At 42.1% G+C, this 26,449-nt stretch overlaps 3 protein-coding genes and 2 non-coding genes across 6 annotated transcripts; 1 reads left to right on the plus strand and 4 right to left on the minus strand.

Annotated features, from left to right (window-relative positions):
- Window positions 1–497: 497 nt before the first annotated feature.
- On the minus strand, window positions 498–618 carry LOC137792715 (small Cajal body-specific RNA 8). The gene has a single exon (XR_011078152.1). It is a non-coding gene; the product is annotated as a small Cajal body-specific RNA 8 (non-coding RNA).
- A 481-nt stretch (window positions 619–1,099) lies between these two features.
- Window positions 1,100–7,538, minus strand: haus6 (HAUS augmin-like complex, subunit 6). The gene is made up of 16 exons (XM_068587915.1): window positions 7,158–7,538; window positions 6,875–6,970; window positions 6,714–6,792; window positions 6,218–6,350; window positions 5,935–6,079; window positions 5,318–5,380; window positions 5,172–5,229; window positions 4,910–5,083; window positions 4,388–4,584; window positions 3,961–4,090; window positions 3,708–3,810; window positions 3,557–3,617; window positions 2,731–2,869; window positions 2,531–2,644; window positions 2,149–2,284; window positions 1,100–1,984 (listed from the first exon to the last, which is right to left on the minus strand). The coding sequence occupies exons 1-16, from the start codon at window positions 7,295–7,297 to the stop codon at window positions 1,380–1,382; spliced, it is 2,373 nt and encodes a 790-aa protein (XP_068444016.1). The 5' UTR covers window positions 7,298–7,538; the 3' UTR covers window positions 1,100–1,379.
- On the minus strand, window positions 3,365–3,495 carry LOC137792714 (small Cajal body-specific RNA 8). The gene has a single exon (XR_011078151.1). It is a non-coding gene; the product is annotated as a small Cajal body-specific RNA 8 (non-coding RNA).
- A 681-nt stretch (window positions 7,539–8,219) lies between the features above and the next one.
- plaa (phospholipase A2-activating protein) lies at window positions 8,220–14,523 on the minus strand. Of its 2 annotated transcripts, XM_068587161.1 has the most exons (15): window positions 14,247–14,523; window positions 13,805–13,865; window positions 13,182–13,375; window positions 12,959–13,059; window positions 12,710–12,830; window positions 12,363–12,530; window positions 12,058–12,193; window positions 11,706–11,875; window positions 11,360–11,511; window positions 11,057–11,276; window positions 10,848–10,913; window positions 10,688–10,759; window positions 10,414–10,521; window positions 9,201–9,371; window positions 8,220–8,916 (listed from the first exon to the last, which is right to left on the minus strand). In XM_068587161.1, exons 1-15 carry the CDS (start codon window positions 14,248–14,250, stop codon window positions 8,348–8,350), a joined length of 2,313 nt encoding a protein of 770 aa, XP_068443262.1. In that variant the 5' UTR covers window positions 14,251–14,523; the 3' UTR covers window positions 8,220–8,347. The 2 variants fall into 2 exon arrangements, with proteins under 2 accessions (XP_068443262.1, XP_068443263.1); XM_068587162.1 differs by lacking the exon at window positions 14,247–14,523 and having other exon boundaries at window positions 13,805–14,057.
- Window positions 14,524–14,888: 365 nt separating this feature from the next.
- Window positions 14,889–20,604, plus strand: zdhhc21 (zinc finger DHHC-type palmitoyltransferase 21). The gene is made up of 8 exons (XM_068587160.1): window positions 14,889–14,979; window positions 15,701–15,890; window positions 15,976–16,074; window positions 16,369–16,480; window positions 16,687–16,825; window positions 17,050–17,166; window positions 17,734–17,777; window positions 18,053–20,604. The coding sequence occupies exons 2-8, from the start codon at window positions 15,737–15,739 to the stop codon at window positions 18,183–18,185; spliced, it is 798 nt and encodes a 265-aa protein (XP_068443261.1). The 5' UTR covers window positions 14,889–14,979; window positions 15,701–15,736; the 3' UTR covers window positions 18,186–20,604.
- Window positions 20,605–26,449: the final 5,845 nt, after the last annotated feature.

Genomic DNA, 26,449 nt, shown 5'->3' on the forward strand with positions numbered 1-26,449 from the left:
TTTGTTACTCAATCTGCCCAGGAAAGTATAATGTCCACATTATATTTCCCTCACAATGCAGTGAAGCTCAGGGACAGTGAAAACACAGAGTGCATCTCTCTCCAATAACAGCTCACCATGTGGCCTTGGCTCAGCACTAATCTCTGAGCCAAGTTGGCACGTTGCCATGTCTTAATTCGACTGATGAATGGATGAGTAACATCAAAGTCAGGCTCTTATTTTACGAGCTTACAATGTATACAAGTAAACTAGTGATTAAACACGTTTGATAAAACCAAATTAGATTACACTGCATTACAATTTTTTTTAACCTCAGGTCTGTACAATGACAACCAAATCTACTGTTCATGCTTCTAGAAGTCATTTCATATTCAGGCTGTAAGGTTGGTACTTTTAGTAACTTGCCCCCACTGCTCTAAAAGCTGTATTTAAGCTCAATTATGCCATGCATTTTTTTTAAAAAACAATTTCTTTGTATAATAGGTTATGCAGAATGAAAGTGTCTGCTCCGTATCTGTCCGTGACGATTTCTCTTAATTCGTCCCGGTCATCAGAGAGCATGGATGCTGTAGGGAGGACTAGTGACGGACAGAGCACTGCCCAGGTATCTGCCTCCCATCACAAGACAAAACACTTCAAATACTACATTGTGAAAAGGCTGACACAGGCTTACATTACCTTTTAAGGTTAGTATAACTTGGGGGGATGCTGTCTGGTAATTTACTCTCTGCAGGCTACGCTGAAAAATGTTAAGAAACATGATCAGAAACAAAAACTGAGTTGTGACAGAGCCAAATGAATACATGCCTAAAAATCAGATTTTGCTTACCAAGAAACAGCCAATTAAATATTAAAGACATAAAATTACTGAACTGCCGTTTGAGTTGCAAACATTTTAGTACCGTCAGTGATTGGCTTTATGATTGCCTGAAAGTACAGACAAGTTAAAAAAAAAGAGAAAAGACTACTCACAGGACCATCATTCAGAAAAGAGACTAGGGACGCGTCTTTCAGAGTATCCATCTACTTCCTGTCCCAGGCAACCTCCAGCTTACCCAGCAAATCAACCGTCAGAGGCAAACTCGCTTTTCATAAACACTTTGGAACCTTTTCCTGTGACCCGACATTTGATGTACAACCAGATCCTGGAAATTAAAAACTTTCTGCGGTTTCATGTCTATGGTCTCCTCACAAGCATAACAATTAAGTTAACCCTAAATGATGTACACTTAAGAAAAAAAAAGAAGAAATGAGCCATATTTTACAATTTTATTAAAGTTATTGTCTGACTATTTTAAATAAAAGGTTATTTTACAGCTATGGACAAATATTACATTAATAGACAGTGAGGCTGAAAAGTGGTGTTAATATGAATGGCGTCAACACTTCATGTCATCTATCGGGGAGAATGAGATCAGTTTTGGGAGGCTGTACTCCTGCTTCTTCGGAGGTGAAGGCGTCCCCAGTGTGTCTAGGTCCAGAGAGAAGACCTTGTCTGCGGCTTCCACCGACTTTGCAGGCTCCTTTTGCCAGTCTCCCTGTGCTGCCCAATCACACGGTTCCTGGTTAAGACACTCGGGCGTCCTCTCTATCAAGGAGCAGTTACCGCACTCCTGCTGGATCGGAGCCAGAGGATGACGTGTGGTCAGTGGCGACAGCGTCTCAGTCTTCAAGGAGGGGATCAGGAGCTCGTCGTCCTCACTCTTCGTTTCCGCCCCGTCATCGCCGAGGCTCAGCAGACTGTCGCAGCTCGGCATTTCGGGGAGCGTTTCGTAGTCGAGGCTGTACTGGGCCGCACTGCTGCCTGTGCCACTCCAGTTGTCAACCTCCATGTTGAACGTGTCCCACAACAGAGAGGACTTGAGGCAGACTTGCTGCTCATTGAGCATCCCCTTTACGCTGTCGTTTAAATTGGATAGTCGACCAATCTTCTCAGCTTTGTCTTCCTCAACAGCCTTGCGCCACGAGGTCTTCACATCCAAAACTTGAGAAAAACAAAAAGGAAAATAACTTTTATTTTACCAAGTAAAACGGTTCACACCATTCCAGTTTTATGAGACGACATTCTTTAGTCATGACATTTTAAATAAGCTCATCGCTTCATTCTCTTGCACAAAGTTAAGGCAAATGCTACAGCACATTACTTACTCAAGCTCTCAGGTGTACGTGGCAGCTGCTTTCTGGTAGAGAAGGGATCTCCATGCAGAGTGCCCAGAAGCCCATCCAAGTCTAGTCCTTTGACTCTGCCTTCTGTAGGACTGGTTGTCGTCACAGCATCTGCAAACTAACACACACAGCACACTTTAGTCAGAACTTTCACTAAAATCCTAGTTTCATGAGTCATGGTCATTAATCGTATTATTTCAGACGGTAACGCAGCTTAAAAAGAAATGAAGAAATCCTTCAATGATTAAATTATCTGTTACTTCTTCATAATTACAAAATACAACCTGACAGATAGTAATTATTTGCTATTCTAAACCCCTGTATTACAGCCACTAAAACTTCCATTAGTTTGAAGACAATATACCTGATCAGCGAGGTTATCACATTCCATGTCTAATATGTTGTTGCTCCTATCTGGAGTGTTGGTCCTCATTGGAGCCACCTTCTGGTCAAGACAGGCCGCCTTCCTCACACTGGCCTAAAACCAAACACGGCTTTGTTAAATATGGTTTTATCGCACATTTCTATTCAACTCAAAGCATGTTATCTAGATATAATACTAGCCTGAGGTGGTGCTACTGGTGGAGCTCTCGGAGGAGGAGAGGAAGGTGTGTCGAAAAGCCAGTCGAGAGAGCTGTTCGCTTGTGATGATGCACAAGTAGTAACAGGACTTTCACTCCTCACAGCTGGTGCAGGGCTACAGCTGTTTCAAAGAAGAAAAAGAAGCTTGATTTGTTACTCAACAGTTTGTACACTGTGACGCACCGTCTGCACAGTAAAGTATGTTTTCCTCACAATGCAGTGAAGCTCAGGGACAGAGAAAACACAGAGTGCGTCTCTCTCCAATAACAGCTAGCTCACCATGTGGCCTTGGCTCAGCGCTAATCTCTGAGCCAAGTTGGCACGTTGCCCTGCACTGTCTTCAATTCAACTGATGAATGGATGAGTAACATCAAAGTCAGGCTCTTATTTTTCTAGCTTACAATGTATCCAAGTAAACTAGTCATTAAACACGGGTTTGCTGAATCAATTAGATTACGCTGCATTAAAAATGCTTCTAGAAGTCACTTCATGTTCAGGCTGTAAGGTTGGTACTTACAGTAATTTGCGCCCTTTGTTCTAATGGCTCTAGTTAAACTCAATTATGCCATATATTCTTTTATAAGCTGTTTTATATAATAAAAGTTATACAGAATTAAAGTGTCTGCTCCGTATCTGTCCGTGACGATTTCTCTTAATTCGTCCCGGTCATCAGAGAGCATGGATGCTGTAGGGAGGACTAGTGACAGACAGAGCACTGCTCAGCACTGCCCAGGTATCTGCCTCCCAGCACAAGACAAAACAATTCAAATACTACATTGTGAAAAAGGCTGACACAGGCTTACATTACCTTTTAAAGTTAGTATAACTTGGGGGGATGCTGTCTGGTAATATACTCTCTGCAGGCTTCCCTGAAAAATATTAAGAAACATGATTAGAAAGAAAAACTGAGTTGTGACAGAGCCAAATTAATACATACCTAATAATCAGATTTTGCTTACCAAGAAGTGTTGCTGGGTACTGAGAGAAGACACTACTAGTGTAGCTAGCGCCAGCCGCTGGTTCAAAGGACAGTGGAGCCATTGGTGAGAGGAAGCCGAGAGCCTAAAAACAGTCAATTAAATATTAAAGACATGAAGAAATAGTGAGACGCCTTTTGAGTTGCAAACATTTTGGTACCGTCAACCATTGGGTTTAGATGAAGTCCATCGACAAATTTAAAAAAATAAAAATCCCAAAAAAAGGACCACTCACTGGATCTTCATTCAGAAAAGAGACTAGGGGCGTGTCTTTCAGCGTATCCATCCACTTCCTGTCCCAGGCAACCTCCAACTCTCTGATGGTACTCTGGACCTCAGGAATTTCCTCCTTGGAAATCCGCTGTCTTGAAAATAGAAAATGTTAATACTGGTTCTCAACTCATCCCACAGTTATCAAGCAAATACCATTTAGATCATTCTTCCCCATCTTTACAAATGTTCCATCAAAGTTTGCATTTGAAAAATGGCTGATTTAAAGATACAAATATCAACCTCAGCAACCTCAAAATTAAGCTGCAAAAAATGACAATCCTCTACTAAAACAACCACAATTAATATCAATACCGATAGGATCAAGCAAAGTTGCAGCACATCAAATTGTGAGTGTGCAGCCTTTGCATTGAGTGTGGGTCAATATATACCTGATGAGGTGAAGGCTCTGCAGCGCACGGGCCATCTGCTGACATTTCTCCTGCAGTTGTGGAGGACTGAGCTGAGGCTTTGGTGCATGAGAGACCCGACAACGCTCCTCCCTCAGGAGCTGCAGTGCGTGGTTCATCAGCTCCAACACGCACAGGAGGTTCAGCTGGCCAGCCTCATACACATTCCCCGAACTCAACTGGAGAAAACACACGCAAACCAGAGTTACGGTGAGACATGTCAATGTGATGATTTGTGAATTCACACACTGCAACTCAATGCTTGAGCTAAACATGGTTTGGCTTCTCCTGTTCTAACATTTAATGGAGTTCATGTATTAGGGTTGTTATGCACTCTCATTGTGAGAAGCAATATTTGTTACAAGGAAATACTATTCTACATCCAAACAAATACCTGAGGCAGCAGTGAAATGACAAGTGAAACTGAAACCAAAGAAGCACGTAAAACAATCCCATATGCTGTGTATAGACAAAAACAGAATAAACCGACATCTTTATTTCTACCTGATGTGGCAGCTGTTCAATTCTCTCCAGAAGACTGCGAGGGATCTTGAGGACTCGGTCCGTACCGTCCAGGACGTATTGATCTACATCCCCCTTCAATACACTTTCCACTACAAGGTGTTCCTCTTTGGTAGCAGACAGCATTCCATCAATATCGGACCACAAGGAGCGCACCTAAAGACAACCAAGTACTTGTGTAAGCTCAAGGAAAAATAAGCAAAGAAGTTTCGGTGTTGCAGTAAGTTTGAGAAACATTACATACCCTTTCGGCCTTCTCTGGGAGAGAAACTCCCTCCTCTGTAGGATCATTGCTGTGACGCCTGAAAGTTGAAAGACAGATTTAACTACTGACTCGGTCACAAGTACTAAGGGGAAAGAAAAGAGAAGAAGAAAAAACGTCCTACATACTTGAGTAGCTCATCATACTTGGCACCCTCTGCTCTTATTTCCCTCATTGACTTCACCAGGACCCTTCAAATAGGAATAGAGAGGGGAAAGAAGAAAAAAAGCTTTTAAAAAAAGAAACAAATGACCAGAAGTTGCAGTAGAAGCCAAGTTTCATGTGCAAAATTAACTCTTCCATGGCAGGCTCAGTTTAACACAATGTTGTTGTCCGTGGACATTTCAAGAGGCCTTTTCCACAGCAGACATTTGACATGCAATAGTTAAAAAAGCACAGGAGTAATTGATAACATGGGCTCACTGGCTTTACAACTTCATGTGAAGGAGTTAACTAAAGTATTTAAGCTTTCACTTTCCAGCTATGGAGAGTCAAAATGTCTGAAACAAGGACACTGATTGCAAACACCTCCAGCTGCTGCCAACCGGCCTCGTTAAGAGCGGGGTTAACAATTAGTTCACAAGTATATATATATATATAAATAAATAAAAGGTGAAAAATCATTTCATAACCTTAGCTGACCAGTGGTGTGTTCATAAGAGTCACTGTAGTTATTAAGTATAAGTGTTTTATCTACATGAAATAACATCTCTCCAGCTGCCAATATGGACCACCAAGGACTCACTGTGCTCGTCTCTGGTAGTCGTGAAGAAAACGATCCTGAGCAACTGCAGTTTTCAAAAACCTGGCATGGATCAGGTTGAGCCTCTTCGCTGCCATGTCTGGGGAAGAAGCAGGCGTCGCTGCAGCCGCAGGAACCCAGTTGTCATCTGACAATAATATTTAAGTCAGTAAGTGGAACACCAGCTGGCCATTGCCAACCGTACATTTTCAAGTTGGAGTCATTACGAAATCAAGCTGCTGGTATCAAAAATCCACAAATGATATGATTTTCTCACGAGACCTACCTGTAGTGAAGGTCTTCATTTCTTGCAGCATGACATGATTGGCCAAGTTAAGCATCAAACTGGTAAACTTGGGGCCTCCAGGTGAGAGGAACAAGGAGGCCAACACTTTGGATCCTGCATTTGCAGTTTCATCCTACACACAGTTCAAAATCGAGGGATTGTCACTAAATGACATAGTATACTAAACACCAAGCAACTCGTGTCAAATATATTCAAGACACGACAACTAATGCAAAGAAAAAACATACAAAGAGTATAATTACTTTTACAGCAGTATAAAATGTCTAATTGTGTCCCTTTTATGTTGGACAAAAACTGTATACAAACATTTATGCTAAGTATGTAAGGAAAGGATGAGTGAGGAGCAGACATGGGACAAAGGACTTAAAAAGGGAAACAAGATGGACACAATTTCTCATTGTGTGAGAACATACATGTAGTATAAACACTTGTCTACAAAATTATGAACATAACAGTATAACACTCAAATTCTTACCATTATTTCGCGCAGCCAAGCGCAGGTCACTTTGCGGAACTCAGCATCTGCTTTGTGGCTCAAAACAGGCCAGCAGTACCTAACCCAAAACAAACATTTCGTTTCGTTTGGACAATAGACATTTTAATATGAGAATGGGAATTAAGCATTTCTAACTTTACCTGTATGCCTCATTAAAACGTGTCGGGTTGAGTCTCTCCAACAGGAAATTGGCGACTATGTAGAAGGCATCCTTGTTTGGTTTGTCGAACATATTCCTGTAACAAAAGAAATTGCGCTTTCTTGATTCTTGTTGTACTCATGGTTGAATGTACTTATTGTAAGTTGCTTTGGATAAAAGCCTCAGCTAAATGAAATATAAAGTTACTGAGTTCGTTAGCAAACACAGCTCGTAATATCAGTGTACTCGTATGTGAACGGTATCCACAAGACAAGTCGACTCACGGTCCCAGGTTAATGTGTTTAGCATTGCTGGCTTTGCCGGCGATTGACGACACCGCAGTGTCTGGATGAAGTCCAAGCCCAAGGAGAGAAAACCACAGATATCGTCCATTCTTTTTCTGCAACAGCCCTGGGTTCGCCATTATTCCGAGAGGGGCGAAGCAACGCGAGCTTTAGCTGCTACGCGCAGAGATCACTGTCGGCTAACTTGTGCTAGCTTTTGGACTTGTTTGGAGTTTGAAAACATAACTCAGATTTTAACAAACTGTTCACGAATTAACAAAACTAAAACAAAAAGTCACGAGCAGCTCCAGATAAGTTTCACCCGATGGTCACACGCGTTAAACTAGCGACACGTTTCACAAAGTTCGGTCAGAAATACAAAAGACAGAACAGAAACCGCCAATTTCGTTCTAATAAGTACCCGGATGTTGTTAACAAATACTTCCGGACAGCGAGCACACGCACATTTATTTCAACGGTGTTTCTGTTAACGCTAACTTATATATTTGGAGCATTTATATCCGTTAACTTGTAAAATAAAATATATATATTACATTTCATATATTTAATTTAACTCTGGACAAGGCAAACTGGTTCTATCGTACACAAAGTGGACACTTTCAAGGCTTCAGACTCTTTAATAGTGAATGAACCACTGAAAGAACACCGATGCATTGCAAATAGAGCTCCTTCCCCGAATAAGGAGCATGTAGGTTAGCAGTCGGTTAATTTAATTTAACAAATGTAAGAAACGTTAACCTGTTAGGACACTTAGTCGTCACAATATCCACGTGCCTCACCAAAGCGGTTTCCCCCCAGTTATGATTTGCATTTCACTTACCCTGGAATAATACTTTGAGGGAATTATTTCTCCAAGTCAAAATGTAAAATGACAGTAGGAAATCATATTAAATGTGTTACAAATAGATTTAACTTTACACATATTGTTAATCACACACATTTTTAAGCCATTATTACATGCATTCGCTCCACATTTACCCAACAAATTATCCACGGGGCATCAGAAAGGTGGTGCAGTAATAAAAACACAGACTAAGCATATGCAGAGATTTATTCGTCCTTTTTTTTATTGCAGAACATACAATTATTTAAGTCTCCACCACAACTGATTTAGCAGAACAGAGTGATAGTAAGAAAGAAGTGCCCTTTTTTCCCTCTAATCATTCACATCATTGTAGTTCTTTTAAAACCAGCTGGCAACACTCGGCCACCTTTGATGGATCAGTGACGGATGAGTACTTGGAAATCTGAGCGTTGACTCCCAGGGAGCGAGCCAGGTCCCGGGCTGACTGGTCTGAGGCCACAGTGGTTCCCAAGGCCACCAGCAGCCTAAACACGGCCTCCTTGTCTTGTACTGTCTCCAGAGCTCTACTGGCCACAGACAGGCACTGGGCCTTGGCCTCGAGATCGGGCTGGCTGTGCAGGCAGCTGGCGTAGTTAAGCACAAGGGTGGCCAGGGCAATGTGGATGTTCTTATTGCAGACGTTGGCCAGGTCGGCAGCACGCGATAGCACCGTTTCACGCTGGGCCAAGAGGAGGGCTCGGCCGTGCCTACCTCCAAAGCAGTTGCACAGAGTCCGCAGTGCCAGCATCTGGTTGGCAGGACGCCCCTCGGGCCTCATCAGACTCAGCAGGTGGTTGCAGAGCTGGACTCCCTCTGACTCTCCACAGAGGCTCTCGTTAACCTGCGGATGGCGCACCGCCAGCCTCATGATGTCCAGGACAGGAAACACAATGTCTAAAGTCCAGGGGAAGCGAAAGGGCAGTTTGGTTAGTGAACAGTAATTAACTTAAGAACCTAAAGGAAGTTTTTTTGTGGGCTGCCTAGATCAGAGAAACCATGCGATTCATACTAATCGTTTGCTCCCCATCAAATGTCATATTCAGGCACAACTGATTATCTCCATCCATGGCTTGAGAACTAACTTTGCAAATGTGCATTGTATTTTTCTCGCGAGCCGCAACCATAAAATCTATCCACAAATATACAACTGTAATTGGGTTGGAATTTAATTTGTGTACCTTCCGGCCAGTGAGAAGCCTTCCACAGCAGGTTGACATCTTGGATGGTTGGGGCAGACCTGGAAGAGTTGGGCTCAGAGACGGACACAAGTAGACTCCCGAGACTTTCCAGAATTTCAATGGAAAGCCTGTGCTCCTGAGGTGCGTCGCCGTTCAGCTCCTTTATCTTGGCTGGGGAGGAAAGAAGAAATCATTAACCCTGACGCAGTAAGAAAACTTAAGTTAACCAGGAAAAAAAAATTAAATGAAAATTTTGACCTTTAATTAAAGCCCGAACACTTTAATATCATGTACTTTGGTGTTAGGCTTTAAAAAAAAAAAAAGTAATATGAAAAAAACAAAACAATCTTAAGATCTAATTTAAGAAGAGTTTAACACCATGGTTATTCTGCGTCATCAGGACTGTGGTGTTGGGTGTGGTTTCATCAGGTGTTGTTCAGTGTGAGAGAGGGACCGCACACAAGTGTGCGTTAGAGAGGTGCCACGGTAAGTACACAAGATTAAAAGGAACAATAGTCGCACACCCGTGGACAGGACGCAAAAGATATTTGATAATTAAATACTTTACAAACATTTCGGCATCACCGTCTTATTCCCTTGAGGGTCAAGAGAGATTGACAGAGCCCAAAGTACACACCAACTGTCAGTTTCAAATATTGCATAATCACATTTTCTAAACGGAGCCTCGCCCATTTCAAACCAGTGGGAAGAGCACAGCATTTAAATAGATAAACATCAAATTATGTAATGTGACATAATGTAAACGGTTCTAACTTTGTCAGAAATAACCATGTTACCATATGATCCCATCACACAGTGAGAAGATAACAGCAAAAACATTTCCAGCCCAGTTCATGTGTCCAGACATTCAAAATCCATTAATACAGTTCTTAGAGATATGTTGTCACTCTCACCTGAGGGAATGGGTCAAAATAGACTTTATTTTTAGCTTTCGGTCTTGGACCTTGTTTAGAATGTATGCTTCATCAGAGCATACGCTCTGATCAAGGTCCTTTAGACCGAAAGCTAAAAATAAAGTGCTCTCTGCATAGATTTAAGTGTGCAGTATTCTATTCTATACGTTCTAGCATTTTGACACGTCTACCTTATTTAAAATAAAGCCAGGTTGATTATCCTGCATTCACCAGTCACTCTCAACTGACACATGTAGGCTGTAGAGACACATAATGACAACGATACTCAAAATGCTTACCAATGATCTGTGAGGAATTGGCTTGCTCAAAGGTCACAGCATCGGTCTTGGGGAAGTAGATGTTGGTTGCCGTCTGCCTGAGGGCTGCTGAGGAGTATGCACCTCCCCCTGTATAGCAGGGAGAAAAGTGAACCAATGAGAGAGAAACACTAAACATTAATGGATTAAAAACAAAACACAACTGGCTTGTACAAATTTCCTATAGGATCAAATGTGTCTGTGGGTCTACTACGATACATCTGAGACAAATCAATCCCTTCAGGAAGTGACTAACCTGTAAAGGGATCGGCCATACGCGCAGGAGCACTTGGGTTCGGACCCGACCCAGGGATGTAGCGACCGGAGCCTGTGTGGAGAAAAAAATAAAACTTCTGTGATACAATATCTCTGGTGACATTCTAATTGGGGAAAATCTTTCAGTAGACATGCTGTACCTGTGAAGGGATCAGCTCCAAAACCTGCCCTCTCATCAGAAGCCCCGGGGATGTACCGAGCCCCTCCTATCAGGTGAAATAACATTCAGGAAATGATCAATTCAGTCTAATAACCTTTTGATTGCAGTAATCAAAATATAAAAAAACATAGTATAGAAGACATTGGCTGTTTCTGAAAGGCAGACCAAGTATCCATCATTCGGCCTCACCAGTGAATGGGTCACCACCAGCAGGCGGGGCCGGTCCCACAACATGTCCTTTGGTGTTCTCTATAATAAAATTTGCAACCTGGTCGAGGAACATGGGGCTGAGGTCGTTCTTCTGCAAAAAGTTGTGCGCGGTCAGCCAAGGGTCCTCTGACACGTTGTAAGGCAGCTTCATGGATGGCCCTCCTTCATTCACGTCAATAGTGAAGACGTAGTCATATTCCTTAATGGGAGATCAGCAGTCATTCAGGATGGTTCTCATACCCGCATGCACAGTTTTCCTCATCAGTAATCTTACAGCCTTACCTTTCCTTCATACATCACGTTCTTGGAGGTCTGTTGGTTTGCGCCCCCGACCACATCTCCAATTTTTATCCAGCGGGCATCACTGACGCTCCACTGATATGCCTCCACCTTCTGTTCATCTTTAATCAGACGCGTCTGTCCATCACGATTCCCTTGAGGAAAGGAAGGAAGCAAATCTTGATGGAGGGATAGCTTTGGTACTTTTTCCACTGTCAGACAGAATTGCATGTGTAACTTGTCGATACCATGGTTATATTGTTGGAGAACTTTTATTAAAATAAGGAAAAGGTGCAGAAGCATCAGATAAAATTATACAATATAATAAAATATAGGTCTATATTCTAACCAGGCTCATTAAGGTGTTCCCTTCCTGGAAGGTCCTCCATTTTGATGTCTCCGAGATCGCCTGTCTTGGGATCAATGGTGGTCTTTGAGAGTTCATCCTCAAAAGCCTGCAGGTCTTCTGCGCTCGCCATGCGGTCCACATCTGGTGTAAACACGCGTATAAGTCCATCACTGTGGACAGACAAAAAAAACGACTTACTATGTCTGTTCATCTGAGGAACGACTGCCACGTTGTGTGAATGCAGGAGGTCAGATATAAAAGCAGTCAACTTTAGAAGGAAAAGTTGTTTAAATATTTGTTCGGGGACACGTCCATGAACTGTGGACTGACCGCAAAGCATGCCAGTTCTTACCTGGCACCGACGGCTATATCACCATTAGGTAAAATACAGCAGCACCAGACAGACTGGGCCGGCAGACGGATGGTCTGAGAGCATTCTCCCTGTCTCCATATCCTCAAAGTCCGGTCCTCTCCCGTGCTTACGAAATCTAAAGGGAAAAGCACCAGTACGAGGTCAGGGGCACCCGTTGACAGCAGGACAACCAATAGATGATAGTTCCATAAATGACGAAGGACCTGCAGTTTGTTACGTGCACATTACAAGTCTTACATTCAGCTCTTTCAAAATGCATTTAAAAGCAATATAGATAAACAAACCTTGACTATTGGGGAAGACAGCTAAGCTGTAGATGTAGTTGGTATGGCTGTAGTAGACCTGTACACATTCGCCTTCCACCAGCCACCTTCTAATAGTTGTGTCATTGCTACAAGAGAAGAACTCTGTGTTGCTGATCACTGCTAGCCCCCTTACGCAGTCCTGGTGACCTAAAGAGAAAGAAAGACATGTTGCGTCGTTATCATGGATTTTAAACATGAATCCCCTGGATCTGCAGACAAATGTTTTGAATAATTATGGTTGAATAGATTAACATGCACTGATAAAAATGAAAAAAGGACACAAAAAAGAATTTGGTCACTTCTGTCAACCCCCTTCAAACTTTCACCTTCATACGTCTTCTCACAGCGGCCAGCTTTCCAAAGCTTTATGGTCTTATCTGCTGATCCAGACAACATGAGGCCTTGTTCAGGTAAGATGACCACTGCCCACACCGCTGCCGAGTGGCCCTGTAGTAAAATTAACATGCGTAGATTTCACAACAGCCTATACTATTTTTGCTTATTACAGTTGCAAAGATGAAACAGATCAGGGAAAACAACATATACAGAGTTACATCACAGAAGCTTGAGCGTACCTGCAAGGTCATCATGCACTTCTCATTGAGCCAGACTTTGGCTGTGGTGTCCCATGAGCCGCTCAAAAGTGTCCCAAACTTCCCAGAAGACAGAGTGCAAACTGTGGAGATAAAACATTAGAACACAGAGATGCTTAGCATAATGACAAAAAACAGCAAATTAACTTATGTTTATTAGAAGGTAATGATCCTGGGAGTACACAGTTAGGCACTATCAACTCACCTGTACTTTTGTGACCTGTGAGAGTGAATAGAGGCTGTGATTGGTCCAGTGTGAAAACACATATGTTATTATCATTTCCACCTGTGGCAATAAGTCCGCGAGGATGCGTTTCACTCGGCCCAATGATACATACACAGGATACAAAATTGGTGTGGCCAGACAAACTGTGCATCTCTGTGAAACCTTTGTCTGGGCTGTCAAGAGAAAGGGAAAATAATCTTTTTAATGAACAAGTGGTTGACAATTGTGTCGCTAATACTTTCAAGAAAGTCCAGTAGATTAACTGACAGAATATCATAATGGCAATCTAAATCTGGTTAACTTCGGCGAGTACTCCACCATTGGCGCTGTGAATATGCAACAATGCTGTCAACACTGAGCGCAGCAGAATGAATGACAAAGCTAATTTGAGTTAACGTTAGCAAACGGCTTGCGAGCTAACTTGGCTAACCACACAAACACAAACGTATTCCTGTTAAATTACTTTACTGGGGTCGTAAGTTGACTTGCAAATAGTCTTGGCTGGGGCACGTTTCCGGACAAGAGTTAACGTGACGTACAAACTAATAAATTCGAACCAACAATCCCAATTAGTTAGTCAGTATCAGGCTAATGCTAGCTACCTTGAGTTTGGTACCCAGACTCTTCCGGTTCGGTCTCTGGACACAGACACGAAGGCTCCATCTGGAAAAAACGCAGATGTGAGTCCCCTGACGTCCATTTCATGGCCCGGGATGGAGCACCTGAGTTTGTATGCGTTGGATGATGCCATTTTGCCCCGACGACACGATAAAACTACCACAGTAGAGTTATGTTAAGCGGCGTTGCTGTCAACAAACACCGGCCGCTAATGCTAGCGGAAGTTGAATTACGTCACTGACATGTCACGTCAGAGAACTCGCCATTCAATTGTTTTGTATTTATATATTTGGATTCAAATAAAAATACAATACATGATTATAATACAATGAATGGTGGTAAGTTTAAATCATTAACGTCGACATAGTATTTACAAATAAATGTAAATTACAGAAATGAACGAAGCACAGACTCTAGGTGTATTACTCATGTTTCACCACACGGCGGCAGCAGACTTCCCTTGTTGCCGATGGTGCACTGCGCTCTATCCGCGGCCATACGAGTCAAGCTCCCGTAGACAGCCAGGATACAAAAGGAAACTTGAATGTTGTTGTTAAAATAAAAGCCCAAGGGGCGTACAGTGAAATCGGAGTCCCTGCATTCATTGTATCCTCAAAAGAGTGAGATGTCTTCCCGAGAGCGTTTGGACATCAATTGCCATGATATGCAAACAAGAGTAGCCTATATGAGAACATTAAAAATAAATAGTCTGCTGACCAACCATGACATGAATCATGAATAGATAGATTATCATACTTGTTGCTGATTCAATTTCTGTGCACTGTGTAATCTTTTAAAGCGTGTTTTCCATTGTGGCGTCTATTTACATTGAGGGAATTAAATAAAAAAAGTTACAAAATAAAATAAGTAATCATTAATAAATAGAAGTTGAAACCATCTGAGAAAACTATAAATTAAAAGGACCCTAATCAGCCCCTTTCAGAGATCTTCTTGTGTGAACCACGTGTGTGTTATGTATTTCTAGAATGTAGTCCCATTACAAAAAAAAGTTTTATTTTTTAAACATAAGTGAACCGGAAATATGTATTTTTAAAAAACGGCAGGTAGCAAACTACTGCTCCTGTCCAGCCCACAGAGGCTTGGATGAGGAAGTGGCCACACTGGTACGTGAGCTGAGGAGGACAGAGCCCGAAAAGAAGTATGTATGGTTTTATTCCAGCGCAGGGAATAACGAGGGACGCTTACTACGTTAAATGACATTCTTTACACGCGAATGCGGCTCAGTTAAATCACGTCGGCCCGCTGACGTTAGCTAACAAACACAGTGAGGGCAAGAGCCAAGCCCATCGCGGCTGTCAGTGGTATCAGGAGTGTGGATGATGGAGCAGGGAGGTGTTGCAATAACAAGGTGTATACTGCAGACTAGCAGGTTTATACAGGCGTTGATACTCATTATAGACTAGGCTAGATGAGCAGATAATGCTAATACAAAAAAAAAATGGAAGAAATTTAAGGTTGGGCTTGTTTATAGACACACAGGGTTGCTTTATAGCACAGTAGTAGCACTATTAATGGACTATTACAGAACACGTGACCCAACGTGACCTCCTCAGAACGATCATAGTAATGAATAGTACTTACACAAACTAAGGGAAACACTGATTAAGATGGCTACCAAAAAGTTGCCTCAGAAAAACTAATACAACAATCACAGTAAAACATTGTAGGTCATGTTTTTCAACTATGTATGAGCGAGCAGGTGACGCCCGGTCGGCCAATTCCTGTTTTGTTATCTGGAGATCTGTTTCTAAATCTCCCATGTGCATCTGTGTGTGTGTGTGTGTGTGTGTGTGTGTGTGTGTGTGTGTGTGTGTGTGTGTGTGTGTGTGTGTGTGTGTGTGTCTTGGGGTTCCCTATAGGTTCCTCCCTTCCCCTCCTCCGGAGCGCCAGCAGCCATGAAGCTTCGACTGCACTTCGTGGTGGACCCCATGGGCTGGCTGTGCATCAGCATGGTGTTTGGGATCTGGCTCTACAACACTTTCTTCATTCCTAAACTGGTTCTACTTCCACACTACAACGAGGGACACATCCCCTGGGCTATCGTCGTTTGTGAGTGTCCATGACGCCACCGTGGGGGCGCTTCTTCGTTGACACATATTTAATAACTGGAATTAAACACTGTTTACTCCCGCAGGTTATTACATCGCATCGACCCTGTGCTTCGCGGCCCTATTCAGAGCTTCCACGGCGGATCCCGGCCGTCTTTCTGTGGACCCCCACATACCTCACGCTGGTACGGATCCAGAATCCAGAGTGTCAGATGGTGCACATGTGCTTGTTTACCCAATGCTTATTTATAGCAGTATAAATTAAATAACTGATGGCATTTTAACTCTCTTCCAGTTTTCTTCCTCATATTAGCACGTTTATTGCAGTTCGGAATATCACTGTGGTCGTGGGAAATTAGTGTCAGCTAATACCTCTAAGTCGTTCTTTAGATGGGTTTAAATATGTTGTTACTGTGTCAATATGTCTGCTACCAAGGCCAACACCACCTGTAATAACCAACAGTTGTTTTGTGTCACAGAGCGAGAGCACTGGGAGTTGTGCAATAAGTGCAACCTAATGAGACCCAAAAGGTCCCACCACTGCAGTCGTTGTGGCCATTGTGTGCGCAGGATGGACCATCACTGTCCTTGGTGAGGATGCACACACACTTACAAAGGGCTTATACTTTGGAGACGACTATTGAAAACAATGTTGACAGGTAGAATAGAAAAACAGCAACGTGTAAAGGCTTTTGCTGCGAATATACAGTAATTCTGGGGAAACTTTTTTTGTTTGTTTTGAAAATAGCCTAAACCGATTGAAGGTAATATCTTAAATCCTGTTTGTTTCCTTTCAGGATCAATAACTGTGTGGGAGAAGACAACCACTGGCTCTTCCTGCAGCTCTGTTTCTACACTCAGGTCCTCAGTTTGTTCACCCTGGTGCTGGACTTCTGCCAATACTATTACTTTCAGCCGCTTACTGGACAAGACCAGGTACGTTCTACGGGAATATAAGTAAATCATACTTGAGATGCCCGAAAAAAAAAGACAGATTGCCTTTCAGACACGCATGTGAAGCAAAGTTTGCAGCATTAGTTGTCTCACAGTGCCATGCGAGGATGCTAAATGCTTCGTAGCATCCTGTAAATCCATGAACACATTGACAAAAAGCTGAAGATTTTAAACCGAAGTGTTGCCATTCTGCTTTCTTCTGCCAGGAGAAGTTTACAACGCGCCATGAGCTGGCTCTGCTGCGAGTCTCGGCGCTCATGGGCCTGGTCATGTTTGGTGGCATGAGCAGCATGTTCTACACTCAGTTGACCGGCATCCTCTCCGTGAGTACCGCGTGATGACGAGAAGAGGAGACATTTGCTGTTGTAATTAGGTCACTGGGATTATGTCATCGCTTAACAGACTGCAGCAAATATTTCCAAGCTCGGTCGGACCTTTAAAACAAGTATATCATCGAGCTCGTTTGTCTGTCTTTATCGAAAGCTAATTCTGTCTTTTCGAGAACAAGCGAGCAAACGGCCAGCAGCACACTGAGCTACAGACAGAACCGAATGACATCGTACACAAATAAAACAATCAATGGAAGTAATGGAGAGATCAATAGAAAAGAAACAGGAGAGAAAGTGTGGGGTCAGGCTGCGTGAGCGTGTTTGTACATCCCGTCAGTGACAGCAAGATATTATTGCAGTCTTAATATCTTTCATGGCGAGATTTGCTTTCAAGTCATTTTCTGCTTTCTTCAGTAATTTTGACAGAGCTGTAGTGGTAGAAACGTCTGTACTTAATTTGTTACCTCCAGAAAAACTGTTTCCAAGAGATGGAGCTGTCTAAAGGAGCACTATGTGAAATGATCATCTTATTTACGTTGTCCTCTGCTTCCCCCCTGACAGGATACGACCACCATCGAGAAAATGGCTCTGTTCTCAAATGAAGTGTGAGTCTGTTTTACTCCGTTTGTCCGAATGTCCCCACTTATTCACTTTCCTGTTGTTGCTAAGTTTAGCTTAGCATAGCAAAAGGACTGGAAACAGTGGGAAAGGGTTAGTATGGCTCCAAACAAATGAAATGGAACAACATAAATCTACCTCCACCTGTAAAACTCACTGAAAATGTTATTTCTTTGTTTGTTTTGTCAATGCAAACTAAAAAAAAAGAAGAGTACAAATTAATAATTGAGCACAAATAAAAACATTTTCTTCTTTTTTCCAGATATGGCTCAAAGAAATCTTGGCAGTGGGCGCTAGCTGAAGTTTGCGGCACTCGCTGGAAACTCCTGTGGCTCATCCCGATCCGAAGCAGAGTGCCGATCCAAGCCAGCCACCACTTCCGCACCCACGTGTAGGCCGGCGTCACTCCAGCGGCTCCTGTCCTGCACCGATGATGAAGAAGCACTCGATGCACACTTTGGAATCCATCTCCTCGCCTTCACCGTCTGAGAGCTGGGCAGCAGTCTTGGTCTCCGGAAACTAAGAATTTGATTTTCATTTTTTGCCTTTTCTCCACGAGGTCCAGACTGACAAGAAACACTTGTGGGAGAGATGGGAAGATGTTTGCTTTTTTTAATTATTTTTTTTAAACACACCGTGACTGCTACTTTGAGCAATCGGAAACCACTTTTAATGTCTAATTGTATCAGAAGGATGGAAGTCTTTACCCGAAAGCAGCTGGCGAAAGGGACCCCTCTCAGGTTACTTTGACAAAGAGCCTTTACTACTGACCTTTAATCAGCTACAACAGAACCAGTGTGTCTATTAGGAAGGCAGTTTTTTGTATAAGGTGTGTGCCTTGCTTCTTTTATGTCAGGTTTATTTGCCATGCATGCGCAGCGTATTTGTTTTTTTGCGTTCCTGTTCATTTAATGATTCCTGAATGTTTGTTCTTTGCATTGCTCTACGACCGTTTTATCTACGAAGTGACATTTTTAATCAAGCATGGCCACAGAACAAAGTTCATATAACTCTGATACTGATATGTGACACTTTCACGACCCACGACCAGCCGGCTAGAGAGCCGCGTAACAGCGAGCGGGCGGTAACACCTCACCACGCCATGCTCATAGTTTAACAGTAGTCTTAGGCTGTACATGTCGGAGACAAACCTGCTGTATAATCACACAGTATCAAATATATATTAATAGAGCTTAAATTACTTTGTTCATCTTAAACGAAGAGTTTGACATCTGGGGATTCATACCCTGATTTGCTTTCTTGCCAAGATTACGATGAAGAGGTCGATACTCTGATTCCAGAGAGTGGTATCGAGTTAATCATTCAACTCTTGGCAGAAAAGCAAATACCCGTAACTCCTTAAATATAGAGCCGTTTCTTTTGCATCGGTCCGTTTTGCTCGCCACAGCAACTTACAGTGCACACCTTACCTTTGAACACGTTATTTGTGCAATTATCCTTTATGGTTTTCGTGCTGTAGCTGTCAGAGTTAGGTCTTAAATCTGTCGGAACCAGTGGCTTTATAGATGCATATCTTTATCAGTAATACAGAAAGTAGCGCATTCGTCCTCCCGGGACACGCCACTGACTCGTTTATGATGGTTTGCTGTAACGTTATCGTACCGTTTAGAGATTTTATTGAATTCTTCAACGGGACACTTAAGTAGAAGAGGACTCAGTGCATAATAATACTGGCATAGCATGGTTGTCATTGTCTTTAATACTTGGCAATCGCATAGATAAACCTGTATGTAAACACAGCTTGCCATGTGTGGGAAATATAATAATATCCAAGTAGTTTTAAGTGCCTTTCTAGGTCTTCTTTTTACCCTCACGCTACGTCATCATCATCATCATCATCATCATGTGGGTCTCCGTAAAAGCCAAAGACCTGGGGAAATGTTGCAATAGCCAGCAGGCGTTCAGTAAATGCATGTTTCACCACATTTGTGGCGGTAGCAGTTTTCAAATTATGCACTGATTTTCACACGAGCACACGGCCTGTTTTTCTCTTGAAAGAAAGCCTCCACTTCAAGTTGTGTTTTGTGTGTAACTTCTGTTTTATTCGCATCTGAAATTGGATCGTTGGCATTTGCATAAGTGTGTGTTGGTAACTTTGGCTCAGTGTGTGTGTTTTTTTTTTAACAGATTCAGGTTCTTGGATGTTTGTGTGGTTTGTTTTCTTTGTTAGTTTGGCATAATGGGTGGGCATTGTGTGTGTGACTGGCATTAAATATGGGGGTACTGATAGTTTCCATTCAGTTTCTTTTACAATTACATTTTTTTAAAGCAATAAGCATTGTGTACAAGTAAAGCCATCTGTATTGTTACAACCAGTAGTGCAAATAGGTGATTGTTGTGAAGTATGTGGACTGAGTAGAAGAGTTTCACTTAAAACATGCGTCGATACTTCAGTCACCTCAGCCAAGATGAACACTACTGGAGCTGCTGTGTATAGTTTTACACAATATCCTCCAATTACACCCGATGTTAGAAATAGAGAAACACACACAGAGAGCTGCAGACTTTCAGAGAGGCTGTGCGCTGCTCACTTTCTTCCCCTCACAGCTGTTACCGGGCGTCCCTCAGGGCTCTCAGCTTGGATCTGTGTAGTTGTGCTCACATTGTTCATTTGCTTTTTTCAGAATGTGTTTTCCAATTATTTTTTTTTTCAGACCTCAAACACTGGAACAGGTAGAGTTTCGGGAATTAAATGAACACGCCATACATATTGTTATCCGTTTATTTATGTCTAGAAAGCTTATGAGATGAAATGTGAGACAACTGTATTCATTGTGATTCTATACAAATATATATCGGTATTCATATTCTAATAAATTAGATTCTGGATAAGTTTGAACTGATTCTTTTCTCCTTCTACTTGCTGTGTAACAACCTATAACCAGACTGCAGCGGAAGCTTTTATTTTACTGTTGTAGAAATATGGAGATAAACAGGATGTCGGTGCATTTTAGAAACAGCATTTATCAAATGATGACCGTGGCTATGAGACTAGCTTGGGAGCAGTCAACCTTTTATCTTACGTTGCCATTCCCAACGTTACATCCTTTTATGTACATTGTTGTCCGTCTCGGGGCTTCGTAGCCCTGCCCAATGAACAAAAAGCCTCTTTCACGTATTGGAAGCCAGACAAGACAACCGCAGGTAAGAAGGACTTTGCCTTTGAAGAGCAATGTCTAGATAGAAGTAGATGGAGCGAACAAAAAGACAGCAGACAATTGGTTCCCTTTGTCTGTCATGCAATCAGCAGTAAAATGTGTAATGTGATGACACAGAGGCCCACGGTCAGACAAGAATGATCTGACCAGTTCAATAAGTTAATAGAGATAATAACTACAGTATTAGGTGTTTATTACGCTCCTTGAACTAGTAGTGTTTGAATGGACTCATAACATGAGATGTAGTGTGTTCGGCCATGGACGAGATATATTCACTTTAAAACGGGACAAAAATAAAAGTAAAATCTAATTTTGCACTCAAAAGCCGACTCAGCAGTGTCACAGTCAGACTGCCCGAATGGTTCAACTGGTGTCCGAGTGTCTCGGCCTCAGACCGATGGGTCACAATAAGAGCCCAAGCAGCAGTTCAGTCGTCTCCAACCAAATGGTCATTGTCTCGAGCAGTTCTTTGGTCTCGGTGAGGCGTGTGTAATGTGTGCATGAGCCGTGAACATAATCTGTGCGAGTTGTCTGAAATGGTTAGATGTTTGAAACATACACTGAACACCCGCACACACACATTTTATTGCCCGCAGCCACCCTAACCGGTGTGGTCTTGAGAAACATCAATATCTAAAATCATTTGTATTTATAAGAACAAATAACTTATCAGTGAAATACTAACATGACCTCACACCTCATAATAAACCACAGACCACAATTTGAGCGTTCACTAATACACTATCAGGGTTGAATATTACAAAATATGAAAGTTATCTCTCTTATTATGGTTGATGCTGATGGAGGCGCTTAATATCTTTGAAAATATGTTCATTAGGACAGAAAACAAACAAAAAGATATGTATGGTCTTGGAAGAAAATCCACTTCTGTTGTTTTTAGTATTTTTTTGAATATACAAAACCGTTTTTTGCAATGAAATGTAACACACCCGGTGAGTTTGAATGAGCTTTGGTGTAATTTAATTTGGGAGTTTGGGATGGCCCTGTCTCGATAATATCAGTCCGCCGTGGCCTGGGTTAAATGTGCTCTTAATCTCTAGTAATGGTTGGTCAACTGGCCTAATTAAATAAGTGACCACCTGCTACTTGTTCAGTCTATGGCATCTGGCTGAACAAAAGAAATAATTAGCCACATGCTTGATAAACATACACGATGCTTGGCATAGTTATCTCTCCTATATGAGGCTGTGTACCTGTCTAGGATTGGAGTTAGTGGCTTGGCGTGTTCTGCCGCCATTTTGCCAAGCCGAGACGAGGATTAAGACTCGGAGACGGAAGCTAAATTTATGATCGGATCAAAAATTATGGGTAGCACGATCATTTTTAGATTTCCATCCATATGGGCCATATATCCTATATGACTTGGTGATGAGGTCATCCCCAATATTAGTTATCAGTTAACAGCTTTTCTCAGATTTTTTTTTTTATGTAGCGCTTTAGTAGTCACATATTTGACAATAACCTATTTTTTAGTTGTTATTATTGGTGTTTTCTCATCATTCAGGCAATTAAATGCTGCACTAAACAATCCAATCATCTTTATTAAACCTCTGAAACGACCTGACGCTCTGATTCCACATTCAAATAAACTAATATTGTATTCTTTGTCACTGTCCATGAAGGCATAATTAGATTTTTTTTTAGACCTCAGCGAGTCATGTGGGTGAGTTCAAGTGTCTGAGTACATTCCTCCATCTTTAGCGCGGCTGCTAAACTTCCTGAACGTGGGGGTATTGATTGGCCTATTGATTTTCAAATAAGCTCACATTGTAGAAAGTAGAAATCCAATTAAAAGTTGAACTTGAAACAGTTAATCCAATCAAGACGATGAAATGTATCGATTTTACCCTCAAAATCAATAACGCGGCTCTCGCGCGAGCTTGGCCCAGAACATTTTCCTTTCTCCAAAAGAATGGAGAGCACGCTTCAGGTCAGCCGCACAATGTGAGAAATATACAGTCCATTATCCCACGCATGTTACTTATGGTTGGGCTCAATTAAACTCCACAAGATGAACTCCCCGTGAACACAGTTTATACTTGTTTGACAAATTCCCATATTTAGGGTGTGGGAGGAGTTCTGCTGTGTAAAAGGTTCTGTCGACACCAATTGCAGTGAAAGACAACATAAAAATCCATGATATCTAACAAAGCTTCACAGCGGGGGTCTCCGAACAGAAGTACAAAACATCAGTTCAAAATCAAAAAAGACTAATATTAATCATTAATATCATGGCGAGACATTATTGATTAAATTAACACTGAAATTCTTAAAAAACAGCTTTTAAAAATTAGCCCCTTGCACATAATAACCCACTTCATCCTGAAATGCTGAACAATGGGTTAATTAAGGAATAATATTTAACATATGACCCTACAGAAAAAAAGCCTCACAAGACAGTTAAAACATTAATATAGTTCGACTTACTCCAGGTTTCTCAGTCATTAGCTGTTGTTGCCTTCCACGTTGAGTGCCGGTCGTCTCTTTGTTGTTCACGTTTAAGAACCAATTAAATGGTCCGGCTCCTAATTAGGCTCCTAATTGGTGCTTTATTGGAGTCAGGTGCGCGGGAAAAAGGTCAGCTGCAAACAGTCTCTTATTAAAGGAAGCCGTACAGTGCAATCAACATGCAGCATGTCGTCTACTGCAGCTGCTAAATGATGGTGTTTAAGTCCTTCTATGAAGCGTCAACTGTATTTTGTGAGATTGAACCCAAAGTGTTCAACTTCTGACCTGAGTGTGTGAGATGTGTGCCAAAAGAAAAAAAATAAATAAACACAATAAAGTCAAATGAAATTCTTCATTTCCAAGCATTTCTGCCCTGTTTTTGTTTCCCCTTCATCTGTTTGTTGTAACTAATGCTAAGTTACTGTTGCTAAGTCCACCCACCGGCCCTGTGGGGAAATCCAGCCGGCGGCCAGCCGCCTCAGTGAGGAGGATTGGAATGTGGCAGGAGAGAAAAGGGCTTTTCAGCTGCCATTCAGATAACATTTACACGGACGCGCCAAATGTCTTAATTCATGGATCAAAGTCCGGCCGGCCCAAGTAAACCCTTGACAATGACAGTAGCAGGTCTCTTGACGGCCTGCGCGGCTGATCACAGGTAATGGATCGGATCGTCTTAGGACATCCTTGAACAAAATCCCCCCAACAATGTGTTTTCATATGCAGAAGTAGTTTAAAACGACCTCTAGCTCAGTGCCACACAGTGATATCAAGCTGCTCTCCGCTAGGAGGGGAGGGAAGGGGGAGGAGGTTGGTGCAGGAGGGGGGTGCTGAGGGTTGCAGGGTCACGGCTCTTGTAATTACCACAGTCAGGTTCGAGTCACTGGTCAAGTTTGATTTTTTTTCTTTCTTCTTTTTTTTCCCATGATGCAACGTCGACGAGGACCGGCCTACATGTGTCACAGCATGCCTCCACTGATGCCTCTCTGATTAGGTGTCCCGTCTTCCACAGGGCCGCAGCGTCCGATGACAACCGGGAGCACAGCGATGGCTGGGAAACTGGCAGAGAGGTCCATTAAATGGCAGCTTTGTTATGACGTGTCAGCACGGACCTGGTGGATGGTAAGTGGAGCTCTTTTGTCTTTCATCCACTTTGTTAAGAACATCATCAGCTAAATGAACTTTATTTCATGGAATAGCCTATCCAAAATATTATGCTGACTTCTGACACGGTCTGGGGGGAGATGTGCACCATAAACATCCGTGTTTAGTAACATTATATTCTGCTGATTATCCTCTGGAAATAAAACATCATTTTGTAATTCTTTCAGAAGTTATTGGTGTCTTTGTGTGTCTGTGCCCTGGTCAAGTTTGCCTACATTTGCAGATGTGAAGGATATTGTGGAGGCTGTTAGACTCCAGCACTTTACGTCACATTTAAAAGATTTTTAAAAAAAGATTAAAAACGTTAAACTTTTTTTTCAGCTTTTATTAAACACAATATTTTAAGGGCATCCCTGCACTAACATTCATATTTTTGAACAATTGTGCACCTCGAGGACAGCACTTGAAACTTTAATCTTTGGAGTGTTTAAAATCTAGTGATGCTGCAAGGAAACGAGGATTTTAACCCTTGTATGGTGTTCATTTTTTTGTTACTCAGCAGGTGTTGTGGGTCTGTTGGACCCACTGTACTTTTGGGTTTGTAATTCAACACAATCAAAAAATATTATGTTTGAAAGACTTAACAGATGTTGTCTTCATCCCAATTAAAAGCAATATGAACAGCAAATATGGTTAATAATTAAATTCAGGTTCACAATTTCCACACTGGACCTGAATACCCTGGATGTAATATAAATGTGTCGGGGGGCTTTACGGTGTACAATCGGCAAAAATTTTGTCTGATATATGTTCTTCGCAGAAAATGAGCCAAGGCCCATAGGTCTGAGTTTGAAAAAATAATGAATTATATTATTTTTGCTTTGATAAAAAATAAAAACGGGTCCCACAGACCCGAACACCATACAACGGTCAAAGGGGATGAGTGATCAAAAAGGGCTTGAAAAACAATGTTGTTAATTTTTTGCCAAGATCAATGAGGAACGATTCAGCCTCGCTTCAGTGTAAGAGCACCTCTCTGTCCACCCTCTGCAGTGTTAATTTGATAGTGCCGGACAAAGAGCCCTTTCTCCAGCCCGCGCCTTTCCCATGCCGAAGAGGCAACGCAGGCTGACATTTCTTTCTGAATATTTATTTACTTGTACGACTACAGGCGACCTTTTATTGTGCTCCATCGCTGCGGTTTAAGTTGAGATCTGTTTGTCTGTCTCAGTGCATCTGAGCTCGGAGAATTGATCCTTTCTGCTCAGGCCGTGTTGCTGCTGCTGCTGCTTTGTACTCTGTTTCCTTTTAGCGATATCCATTACAGCAACATGGTTATACTTCTTTTAAAGGAAGAAAATCAGCTTCAACTCTTATACCAGCAAGTTCACTTAAAGAAAGAGCCGTAGTGCTTTTTAAGAACTCGGGAGGGATTTTTAAGAGTCATGATGCAATGTATGTCATGGTGGTGAATGGCGTTTAATTCATTCATTCAAAATTCATATTAAGATTAAAGTTTTGAAGGATTTAGCAGAGACCAGCGGGCCTGCTGTCTTACCAGCTGTTGTGAAAGGCCCATAGGAGATGTTGTAATAGGAAAAGGCCCAGAGTGATCACATAGTGATCACACTGTGATCATGCCATTTGAGCTAAACGGACAAAGGATCATTACTCACATCATCTTTTGCTGCAGCAGCATCACTAATGTAACGGCAGCAGTGGTAGCATTAGCAGTCGCATAGTCGCACGACTGTATGGTTATCACATTACAGCGCATTTGTGTGTGTGTGTTGTGACTTTGGTTCAGTAGGTAAAATGTGCAGCATATTGGTTTCATAAATAGTACTAGATTATAACCAGATGACACAGCCGGTCACAACAGTGGAGGAACTGGTACGTCGCCACCTAAT

This window comes from Clinocottus analis, unplaced genomic scaffold, assembly GCF_023055335.1.
Source record: "Clinocottus analis isolate CAN_PGR_092001 unplaced genomic scaffold, fCliAna1.0.p SCAF_21, whole genome shotgun sequence".
Lineage (NCBI taxonomy): Eukaryota > Metazoa > Chordata > Actinopteri > Perciformes > Cottidae > Clinocottus > Clinocottus analis.